A 12,426-nucleotide genomic window follows, 5' to 3' on the forward strand; every position below is an offset into this window, starting at 1 on the left:
TAACATAACTTGCTTTAATACAAAGTTTTTTTAATTAAAAAAGTCAAAGTCTACATTAAATCAGGAAATCAATAAATCTGAATTATACAAGCTTTCTATATACTTAGAAAAACCAAAAACACACAGTTTATAATAAAACTCTTTAATTCAAAATAGAGTCTAATTTAAAGAAAATGTCATTATGCCCAGTTGAGTAGATAGAGTTTTGTCATTTAAATTAAATGGTTCACCTGAAATATGGGAAATGTACAACAGAGAAAATTCAATCTCAAGGGTACTTCACAAGTTTGCTAGCTAGCTTGCATCATGAATCAAGTTCTTAGCTTCCAAAGGGCAGACACAGTCTTTAATTGCTTTTAGATAGGCACTTAAGAAATGCTTTTGAAAAGGAGGAAACCCCAAACATTGTGAATCACTCTGTTAACTCCAGGGAAATGAGACTCTAAACACAGTAAGCTTCCGCAACTGCCTTTCACAGCCAAGAAGTCCCAACTATTTCCAAGTTCCACCTGTTAACAAAAATGAGGGAGGAAACTAAAATGCTCGGTTTCTTATTCAATTAAAAAGTAAATTTAGACAATTCAGTTCCTGTATCTCTGTCAACTTGGATTGATGATAGTTTTCTGTACCGGAACAGTTACGATATAAGAACTAGGGAATATTGCAATTTCCTCACATATTACTCATTCACTGTTAACACTAGCAAAACAGTCCTTTGACAAGGAAGAGGGGGTGGGAGTGAGGTGTGGTGAGAAAAATCTCCTAAAATTGAGCAGAAGTTAAAGATTTTTTTTTCAAATTAGCAGCAGTTATAATTAGAAAAACTGAGTTAGTAAAATTGAGATAACCCCAGAATTGTAACAGTTCTCTCTCCTACTTGGCCACACGATCCGAACAAGAAAATGGAGATGAACTATCAGAGGAACACATAATGAGTATCAAACAAATACTAGAATGTAAGAATGAAAGGGAGGAAGGAGGGAAGGAAAGAAGGGAGAGAATTTGGTGGGGGAGTCCCCAGAATGGCCTTATTGAAACACTGTGGAACTATCTGGCAGCAACATTTATAACAACTTTTGTAGATTTGCATAATCTATGCAATTCTTCCCAATTAGGGAAAATATCCCTAAAAATAAATCATTTTAGATTTTGCTCACAGATCACTTGTAATGGTTATAATTGTTATATCTTTTTAAAAATTCAGTCAACAGTTAAAACAAACATTATGCTATTCTTTGATAAAGTACTATTCCTTAACTAGTACTTACGAAAGTAAAACTGCAGAGAGTCATTTTAGAATTAAAATGTTGAGCTAGAAAGACTTAATTCTTGGGGAAAAAGCCAAAGAAATTGATGCTGACATCGTCATCTAATCACAACACCTCTGGCCTACACCTGCCTCCCCAGTTCCATTCCCAGGCTCCACAGTGATGTAGCTGCACACGAACGACATTGCCCTTCAGTAAGCTGATTTACATCAAAGATCTGCCATGTCTGATTACTGTATTCCCACAAGAGAGCAAAATTCCACTTTGCTGTGAACATCCACTCTGTTCAGGATCTTTGGTACATTTGGAGTATAAGAAAATAATGGCACAATCATACAGGTACTATCAAAGGAAAATTTTTCATTAAAAAAAATAAAAGTTAACCAGCCATGATATGTAACAACTTTCTAGAAAACCAAAGTAAATAGCTCTTTGTACTCTACAAGTCCATTTACATGATCAGAAGTTTGACATTTAAAAAAATAGTTTAATAAAAATACACTAGGTTCTACAAGCAGCCTTCATGGTCATTTCTTATATTCAACTCACCATAATCAAATTAAAATAATGCCATGTCCTCTTGTTAAAAAAAGAAGTCCTCTCGTCACAAGAAAAGCAACTTTACATTTTATATAATATAGTACATCTCCCCTATGAGTACACAGACTAAGTATACAAAGGTCATCAGTGTTTCTGAATGCAAAGTAAATATATTAGTGGAGTGCTTGTGTGAAGGTGTTAAACTTCCTCCTTGTTATAAACTTGTCACTCCCTACTGCGGAGTTTGTGTTTTAACATGATGATAAATCCTATTTTTTAAATAACCAGTGTATTTCCTTTTTAAAATTTCTTAAAACCATTATAGAAATTGTCTTCATATGTATTCTATAGATGTCCAAAGCAGCAGGGCAAGTGTTCTGACACCAACTATGGAAGATGGCTTTTATTGATTATCTAGACCCATCAGATTTGCAGTGAAACAGCAGTACTGCAGTGTTACCTACAGGTTAGCCTATGTTGCTTTAAATGATATGTTTCTCCTGAATTGATTAAAGGTGTTACAGTACAAAGCCACAGCACACACAGGCAGAATGGACCTTAACACGCATGTAGGCAGTGCAGTTAGAAAGGGACGTACATTTCTTTTATTCCAGTACCTTCGTATAATAAAGTTAACAAAAATAATAAAATATTAAAAAAAAAAGCCAGCTGGCACTGCCAACCAATTCCTATAGTAGTCTTAGAAATCCTAATCCTGTAGAATTTCCTCTTGTAGGCATAAGCACCACCGTCTTCAGGAGTGTTTCAGTGCGTTGTTACCTACGCCAAGCAAGCCTGGTGATGCAGCTACCTGAGTTCTCTTGGTTGTGGGCGTATGTGATCTTCACTCATAATTTCCCAGGTTTCATGTAGGTGGGGATAGAGCCACGCTGAGTCAACCCTTCAAACCTCTTATATGTATAATTGAGGAAAACCCAGTCTTTGGATTTGTAGTCCGGTTCTGTGGTGTTTGGCACTAGAGAGATAGAAAAATTAACCAAGAGCAAAAGAATTTTATTAGTGAAAATGTCATCATTTATAGATTTAATAGTGTTAGTTGTGTTGTCAATTGCCTTACCTGGTTGTAAAATATCAGATTCAGGAAAGTCATCAAAATTTGAAGTATCATCAATGCTTTTGATTTCTATAGGAATTGCTGCTGGCCTTTCCCTGTAAAAGGAATTGAGTAGCCATGATAAATTTTCTTGAACTCTTTAATTTTCAAAAAAAATAAATCTACTTGAAAATTCTTCATGCCGTTCTACAGATATCAGAAGAGCCAAGGGAGGGAAGTGATTATGGATTTGAAAAGTTAGGTGGATTCATAATTGAGTATAATTTTTTATGAAAAAAAAAAATAGTGTCATTTACTTGGAACTTTTATTTCTTTGTATCAAGACTTATGCTGGGGTTTTTTTCATGGAAAACTAGTGTTAATGAAAAAGAAAGTAAAACAGATTTCATTGAAAAGATTTTATAATTATATAAAGTACATTAGGGGGACTGGATCCTACCTAATTGACTTGGGAATATAATTCTTCTAAGAGAGGAACCATACATCAAATCATTTGGGAAAATAAGGGGCTCTTAAGGGTGATGGGGCTACACATTTGTGATGAAATCTGAATCCAAAACTTCTTAGGAGTCATATAAATTCGAAGGGAATCAGGGACATTAGGTTAAAAATATGAGTCATGAAAATGCCTTCTTACCAGGCTAAAAGTTTTTAAGTATAGAAGTAGTTAAAAGAAGCTATCAATTTTTATTGCTTCTATAGTTTTAACAAATATTTACTGGATCTATTCAGGTTAAGTTTACATTACGCAAAAGCATGTATATATTTTTCCCAGAATTACTCCAAGTTATTTATATGTAATAAATTTATATTAGTTTAGTGGAAAGAACCATAGACCCTTGTCCCCTCAGATCTAATCTCTCTTCACTAACTAGCAGTATGACCTCAGGCAAGCAAGCCTCTACTTTGCAACCATTTCCTTATTATGAAGCCAAGGCACTGAACTGGTGGTCTGTAGGCACCCTAGTAACTGTAAAAAGGGGGGATCACAGTCCTGTTCACTGAGATCTCGATCTCGATCTCTCTCTCTCTCTCTCTCACACACACACACACACACACACGGTATAATACGACGCAGCAGGATTCCAGAATAAAATTGCCCAGGTCCAATTCTAGTAAGTAATTCTAGCTATTTACTAGCTATGGCACTGTAGCTAGTCACTTCTCTATGCATTAGCTTCCTCATTTGTAAAATAAGGAAAATAATAGTGCCTATTTTATAAGACTAATTACAAGGATAAGAAATCTACATAAAGTACTAAGGAAAGTGCTGAATCTATAATAAATGATCAAAAAATTAGCTATTTTTATAACAGAGTGCCTAACCCAAAGTAGAAGCTCCAGTGAAGACCTCCACGGCAGAAGTGACATGTAAGCTGTCTTAGAAGATGGAAGGAGTGGGCATGGCAGGGGCAGGCAGAAACAAGGGCAGGGAGAAGAGCATTTCAGTCAGGGTGAGCAGCAAATGACAAAGCTGTGAGGTAGGAGGAGCGGGAAAATTTATACAAGATGAAATCTGTAGCGATGAGGTAAGAGTCATACCCCACAGTTGTGAAATGCAGTTAAGGATCCTTACGTGTGTTCTAAGTGCAAAGGGAAGGAAGAAAATGGCATGATCAGATTTGTTTCTAAACTGTTCCTATGTGGAGAACACATCAGAATTATTGAAGATAGTTTGGCCATAAACTGAATAAAAGCCAGTGCTCACAATTAACAAATATAAGCAAATTCTTATGTTACTTGCATTATTTAGCTTTCCTCACAATGTTTTAAAAGGCACTGAATCTTATAGATTAATAAAGGAGACAAAGTATGGTATATTAACAAGAGGACAAAAGTGAAAGGTTCTAGTGTTAAACGGAGATGCAACTTGGTTGTGCTACCAGCCGTCATCATGTAACTCTGGGCACAGAAGTCAAACCAGCGTACAGTGTGTGATCGCCCCTTGAAGTGGGCATCAGTTAAAACCAGTCCTTTAGTTATTGTACAGTCTCACTCACTCACACAATCTGAAAAACACTGAGTTAATAATACGACAGCATTGCTTCTCATACTTAATCCAGCAGAATCAGAGACAACGTAATCACTAAAGCATTTTTTACTCAGCCCTTTTCCATTCAAAGCCTATGAACATACCTGATGTGCCCCCAGTCTACACCTTCAAAAAACGGATGACCTTTTATTTCTTCTACTCCACTATTTCCAATTCTGTTTTCAGAATCAATACAAAATCTAGAAAATGGACACAGAAAAATTATCATATGCAAATTACATCTAAGGTTTTCTATTTTCATTACTTCAAACTTTTCACTTTTGTGTTTATTATGGGAAATGTGGGAGAAAACATAAATTACCTGTAACTGCATCACTCAGAGATAACTAAACAGTTTGAAGTCATTTCCTTCTAGTATTTTAATTTAAAAAATATTATGTTGATAAACTATTTACTATTTTAGGACTTTTTTCCACTTAATATATTGAGAAAATTTCCCAAAGTCATTAAAAGTTTTTCTATAACTTCATTTTCTGGAGTTTATATATGGAAATATTATAATTTATTTAGCCAGTCCACTACTGCTGAACATTTAGTTTTCAATTTTTCATTGCTGAAAACAGTATCATGATAAACATATTGTACCCAAATCTTTACACACATTCCATATAAACAAAATTCCTAAAAGTAGAATTTCTGGGTCAAGGGTCATATACAGCTTAAAGATTTTTCATAATATGCTGTCAATGGCTGTTCCCATGGTTGCACCAACGTATATTCCTTCCAACCATTCACAACAGAATCAAAACACTTCATCTTAACTGAGAAACAGAATGGAATCCTTTGCTTAGATAAGATTTCCCATAAAGACTTTTGTGATATGAACTGCTACTAACAATGTAGTTTGCCTTTTCTCTTTAACGGGACAGGATCGCTGCAGTCTCACAGGAGTGACCTTTGAACAATACAAGACCTCTGCTCTTAACTCTTAGTTTGCTTTTTTTCCTGCATACTTCCTTTTAAGAGTTTACATTAACACAACAGAAACAACCAAACACCTTTTCTTTACTGATCTCTTTGACTGTATGTATCAGTGGTAGTCCTTTCCCTCCCACAAAAGTGAAATGGCCAATTTGGTCTTTTAGGTACCTGTGAAGTTTTAAGATATGACAAACTCCTAGTCTAGGGACTTTAACCACTAACCTAAGAATTAAATCCTTGGCTTTTTCAGATATAGGCACCTCTGGAGGAAATACCAGAGTTTCTTTCCAGTTCATCACTTTTCTGTATGTTTCTTGAGGTGTTTCAGAACAGAAAGGCGGATACCCTACATATCAGAGAAAACAAAAGTTTTGTCAGCTTTTATGATCAAATATGCTCTATACCTGCTATATACAAAGCCCTGAGTGCTCTATTTAACAATAAAAATGCCACCAGTCATCAATTTATAATAAAATTCCTAATGAAGTCAAAAAAGTAAAGGATTTAAAGCATTTTCCTCCCCCACTTTTACCTGGAAGGCCATGCAGATACAATTTTGGTACACAGGGGTTCAGTTAAATACCCACTTCTTGAAACTGGATCCCTAGGGAGCTCATTGTGGAGGGGGTGGGGAATGGTGGAGGTGTGTGTGTCAGAAATTGGTTTAAAAGAAATCTGATGTGTTAGCCCATGGTGTCTGCATATGTTCAATCAGCAGTACTCAAGGCAATTTATATAGTATGCACATAAATGAATGACAAAACATACCTATTAGCATTTCATACATAATCACTCCCAAAGACCACCAGTCACACAATTTGTTGTAACCAGTCTGCATGAACACCTCTGGAGCAATGTAATCTGGCGTCCCAACTGTGGAATATGCCTGCAAAGGAGTAGCTTGTCAAACCAGCATTCTTAATATATTTTTTGAAAGACATGAGTATGACTCACTACTGTAAAAAGCAATATATAGCGAAGTTAGTTTTCTAATACTTGTTTTGCATGTTTATCATGTGTAAGGCTTAAGTGATAGGTACTGAGTCAGATAATGTTAATTTAAGACATGATTTCTGCCCCCTGAAGAAGCTCAACTATTGTAAGTTATCACTATATTTAGTCCTAAATCCATTTAAAAAAGATTAAAAAGGTTAAGCCCAGCAGGCCTGCCCTGCCCCCTCACTATTAATATGTTCTTAGGCAGGTTATTCCAGCTCTTGGAGCCTCAGCTTCTGCTTACATAAAACTGGAGTAGTAACTGGAGCCTGCCTGAGAAGTTGATATGGGGATAGAACAAGAAAAAGAGTGTGCTTTGTAAATGACTACAACCTACTATAAATAAACGTCAGGTGTTTCCATTACAAACCAGATTCCAAGCCACTGCTCATCCATTAGGAAGTAATTCTTAATTCATATAAAGCCTTAAAGAAAAACTACTTAAGAAAAGATTTTTCCACTAAGGGTAGTACTCTAAGGGCCATCTGAAAATATGTGACAGCAGATTTTGTCATTTCAGTGACCTGGGGGAGAATATAATTGGCATTGGGTGGGCAGGCGATACAGGTTTGGTAGGAATTTCCTGCCCCAAATTCAATTGAGCCCCCTCTACTTCTCCTTTGGGAAACACTATGTAACTTATGATGATGGCCACATGAACGGTAAAACACACGAACAGTAAAACATGCACATAAGTAATCATCTGTAAAGATTCTGAAAATAAGGGGTTACAGAATTCCCACCATTTTTAAAGCAGTGTTTATTTTTCCCTTTTAAAGTAAAAAATCAATGGTAAAATATGATTTAAAAGTGACACATTTAAAGTAGAAGGAAGTTTTTGTGGTTAATGCACAACTTAACATATTTTAAAAACATTTTTAAGGCCTTTAAAAGCATGGAAATGTTTTACTCGCTCAGGAAGCTTGCAGTTATGTGCTTTGGGCTGATGAGAGAATGAGCTCAATAATGCAAAGGTCATTTTATTTGGTGTGAGAGGGCATCCTTCTTGAGGGAATGCTGAATTAATTTCACTTTCATTACTTTGTTGAACTTAATATATTTACGGAGTGTCTATATGTGTGAGGCATTGTCCAGGAAATTAGGAAAACAAAGTCAAAAGGCACACTTCTAACAGTGAGAATATTCAAAGACCTAGTTAACAGGATAAAGGAAAAGAAGGAAGGGGCAAGAGATTCTTATATTTACAAAGTAAAAGATGAGAAATTGTGTAGGGTTATGAATAGACAGTGTTTTTGCACATTGAAGGAATAATTTATCTGTGGCAAAGTCTGCTTTCTAGTTTTATTTACTGTAGGATTATTAACACACCAAGCTTCTTGTTTACTTTATAAAGAAGTTCTTAGAAACACACAACCCCATTACAAGTGTTGACTGATATTTGTTGTATCAGGACAAGCATGGAAAATGGAAAAACAGACATCACAAGGCATTCACTACAGTTATGCTTATCTTAATGAGTTTTACATAAAATGCCAATTACTAATAAATAGATAATTTAATTATAGATATGCTTGATAAAGTACTCTAAAGTCAAATTACAAAGTAAAAATCAACACTTTACTTTATGGGCAAGGTGACATTACAAAGAAACTCAGGAAACCGTGTGACCCTAGAACAAGCTCTATCATTACTGTAAAGTAAGTAATGACCCTTGTGAAAGACACAAAATAATCAAGCAAAAACCAAAGGAGGTTTTAGAACCAGAGCACAAAACTGTTTCTTAAAAATGTGGCTAACTCACCAGTTGTCTTCGATTCTTCTTCCATGTTTCTGCTTTCCTCTTGGAGTTCATGTTCTGAAATGCTAATTTCAACAAGACAGAGTTGTAATCATGAGAGAAAAACTCTCACCCCAAAACAAATTCACACATATATGTTTAAAATGCACTGGTTGCCTTGACCAGTGTGGTGCTTTTAGTTGGGCATCATCCCACAAAGCAAAGGTTGCCAGTTTGATTCTGGGTCAGAGCATATGCCTGAGTTGTAGGTTTGGTCCCTGGCTGGGGCAAATATGAACAGGCAACCGATCGATGTTTCTCTCCCACATGAATGTTTCTCTCCCTCTCTTTCTCCCTCCCCCCCAACCCCCCTCTCTAAAAAAGTAAGTATTTTTTAAAAAATGCATTGGTTTAAGGAGTAAGGAGAGGGAAAGAACATTTACTTCTAAACAGTATTGAATTAGAACAGCTATACTACTTTAATTCAAACAAAAACAAACTTACAGAAGTCACTTGGTGGGTTGTGTGTAAGGTTTCTGTAGAATTCAGTTCTATGAGCTTTCTTTAATCCCGTGCATAAACCAAAATCAGATAATTTTACATGACCCTAAAAAACAAAAATGCAAAAAGAAACTAGTGAAATCAGTGGATTATATTAACTTTGAAACAAAAGCTTTTATAAACTCTTTTCAAAATTTATTATAAAAATTCTGCCCTGGCTGGCATAGCTCAGTGGATTGAGTGTGGGCTGCGAACCAAAGCATTGCAGGTTTGATCCCCAGTCAGGGCACATGCCTGGGTTGCAGGCCACGGCCCCCAGCAACTGCACATTGATGTCTGTCTCTCTCTCTCTCTCTCTCTTTCTCTCTCTCTCTCCCCCTCCCTCCCTCCCTTCCCTCTCTAAAAATAAATAAATAAAATCTTTAAAAAATTTATTATAAAAATTCTTAGCTTATAATTCATACAAGTGAAATGTAATACAGATATCTGATGATTGTATCATTCTATGCAATAATGTATTATAATTTAGCAATAATAAATTGCAGTTGTCAATTCCCAGTCACAAATCAGCTCTATTCCTTTTCCATAAAATACTTAGCAACCCAATCATTCACCAGTTTATTCACATGCCTTGGCATCCAACAAAAGGTTGTCTGGTTTAATATCCCGATGGATAAAACCCAACTGGTGGATCGCATCTATTGCCAGAACAGTCTCTGAAATATAGAACTGTGTTTCCTCTTCCGTCAAGGTATCTTTCTTCATTAGCAATGTCATCATGTCACCTATAAGTGAAAAATAAGGGGAAATAGGTTTTAGGTGTCAAAAATGCCTCAAAAACTTTCTCTGTATCTATAAAATGTTGACTGATTTTTGCCTTTTCTGATCCACCCCGTATTACCTCCAGCCATCTCTAGGGCCAAATAAAGAGTATCATTGCATAAGCAGAAGTTTTATGGTATTTAATAGGTTTTAGATAGAAAATATATAAAATCAAATTGAAGCAGAGATATAATGAAGTTATATCCATCACTCGACTTCCAGAATAAGTTGCTGAGAAAAACATGTCAAATTGGAAAATAAGTCAATAAGCACACCCAGAAGTGGGATATATTCTTTGAAATTCAAGTTTCAAAAACACTCAGGGCTCTTTGGGCTAGCAAAAATAGGACACCATTCCACTAAGAGACTCACCTGTAGACATTCTTTATTTTCAAGGGATTATTTTCTTTAAAAGGAGGTAAAGAACAAACACTGGTGAACTTACAACTCAAAATTGACAACTGTCAATATATTTTCACAATGCTTCAAGACTTCTTTAAAAAAAATAACAGAAATATTCTTTGTCCTCCGTTCCCATTCTATTCCTCTTTCCCTTTTTGCTGAGTAACCATTATCATGCATTTGGTTTGATGTGTATCCTTCCAGCTTATTTTTAAAATGTGTTTTCATATATAATACTTACATATTAATCTATGGACTTACAGTCTTTTGTAGGTTTTTTTTTAAATTACAAAAATGGTATCAACTGTACAAATAATCACACAGCTTGCTTTATTACTCCGCTCTGTTTCTGAGATCTCACTGTTGAAACAAATATAGCTCCTGACTTTTAAGTACTGTAAAAATGTCATCACATAATTATGCCACATCTTATTCATCCATTCTCTCATTGGTAGACATTTATCTTGCATCCAGTTCTTCACTATTATGACGATGCTGCAATGAGCATCCTTTTACAGGTCTCTTGTACATGGGTTTGGGGGGAGTCTGTAGACAATACAGCTGGTTATGGAATTATGAGGCTGCAGGACATTTGTATCTTCCACTTCACTGCTGTGGATGAACTGCTCTCCATAAGAGTTATGATTTATATAAATGAGAGGCCAGTTTCCCCACAGTCCCATCTGACTTCTAATGTTTTCACTAGTCAGATGAGTGTGAAATGGTACCTCCTTCTTGTTTTAATTTGCATCTCCCTGAATACAAGTGAAGTTGAACATTTTCCTATATATTTACAAACTAGTTCTCTTCGGTACATTGTCTATCATTTGCCAGTGGGGTATCTTTTTCTTTAGTGACTTGTTCTTAATTCTGGACTTAAAACATTCTAACCAATTATGTACAGTAAACCCAAAATGATAGTACTTAAAATGTGCCAACTTTATCATCCCTTCAAAATAATCTGATTCGTGGTCAAAATTAGCATTATTATGGGAGCAACCATTGGAAAACCATGCCAGACTATGCGTGACCTCAGAGCTAGGAACATACAAGTAAAGCCTAATCAATAAAAGCGTAATCACACACTGTGGTTTGCTCGAGTCAGTCTGTCAGTGCTGTTTCGTTTGCTTTTACCTCCAGGGAGAAACTCCATGATAAGATAAAGGTTCCTCTTATCTTGAAAACTGTAAAACATCTTCACCACCCAGGCACCATCTGCTTCTACCAAAATATCTCTTTCTGCTCGAATATGAGCCACCTAGATGAATGCATTTTGAAAAAATAATTGTAACACATTACACATTTTTCAAGCTTACCTCTTACAATTATCCATCCATTTCCTTAGAAGTCACGAAGGAAAGCTGGAGTTTTAGAAAAGATTTGAAACATATATGCATGTTCATATTCTCAATAAATATGGAGAATCTCAGGAAATAGTTTGTTTTTAGCTTATATCTTTAGGCCTAAAAAAGTAGGATCCACAGGTGTATCAGAGGAAGCTCAGGCCTCTGAAGTACAAAGATGAGCAGTCTAAAACCTTTCTGACAAGATTCTCTACCTGGGCAAGGATCCTGGCTTTGTTGTATAAATTTAGGGCCCTCGCCTGACTTTTAAAAATTAATAGTAAGAAATGCTCTATAAATTGGTATGGTAATTGCTAAAGTCAGGGTCCTTAGCAAACTTTTAACCGTTAGTAGTCAAACAAAGGACTGTCTTGGTCTTTAACCAACTTGGTTGTTGTCTTAAGAAGCAGAAACGTTTATAATAACTTTATATTATTTTGTTATAACTTAAAACTTCTATAATACCTATAAACATGATCTATAACAATTTAATGTAATTTTGGGGGGGTCGCTACTGACTTTTGTCAGATGCACAATTACTAGGGGCCCATTTTATAGGCTGGAATATTTTATAAACAGTAATTTGTGGAGTTCTTATAACCAATTTTCAGGTGTTTTTACATTAATATATTTATATGTTCTTTCTTGAAAGACTAACAGTAAGAATTGATTTTATGCTTTTGCTATATACATTGTGCACCGTTATGGAGTCAGGCTCAAAGCAGATGACAACACAGAATTTGTAAAGCTTTTCACGTTAGTAAAAT

At 35.5% G+C, this 12,426-nt stretch overlaps 1 protein-coding gene across 2 annotated transcripts in view; it reads right to left on the reverse strand.

The window, feature by feature from the left end:
* Positions 1 to 12,426, reverse strand: part of STK38L (serine/threonine kinase 38 like) — a 72,594-nt gene continuing 60,168 nt past the window's right edge. For both annotated transcript variants that reach the window (XM_028531790.2, XM_036019230.1), the window contains 9 exons: positions 11,451 to 11,574; positions 9,723 to 9,877; positions 9,096 to 9,198; positions 8,616 to 8,677; positions 6,626 to 6,743; positions 6,080 to 6,203; positions 5,020 to 5,115; positions 2,887 to 2,978; positions 1 to 2,784 (listed from right to left, as the gene is read on the reverse strand). In XM_028531790.2, coding sequence (XP_028387591.1) covers positions 2,657 to 2,784; positions 2,887 to 2,978; positions 5,020 to 5,115; positions 6,080 to 6,203; positions 6,626 to 6,743; positions 8,616 to 8,677; positions 9,096 to 9,198; positions 9,723 to 9,877; positions 11,451 to 11,574 — 1,002 coding nt within the window. In that variant the 3' untranslated portion in view covers positions 1 to 2,656. The remainder of the gene's footprint in view (positions 2,785 to 2,886; positions 2,979 to 5,019; positions 5,116 to 6,079; positions 6,204 to 6,625; positions 6,744 to 8,615; positions 8,678 to 9,095; positions 9,199 to 9,722; positions 9,878 to 11,450; positions 11,575 to 12,426) is intronic.

This window comes from Phyllostomus discolor, chromosome 2 (assembly GCF_004126475.2).
Source record: "Phyllostomus discolor isolate MPI-MPIP mPhyDis1 chromosome 2, mPhyDis1.pri.v3, whole genome shotgun sequence".
In the NCBI taxonomy this organism is placed as follows: domain Eukaryota; kingdom Metazoa; phylum Chordata; class Mammalia; order Chiroptera; family Phyllostomidae; genus Phyllostomus; species Phyllostomus discolor.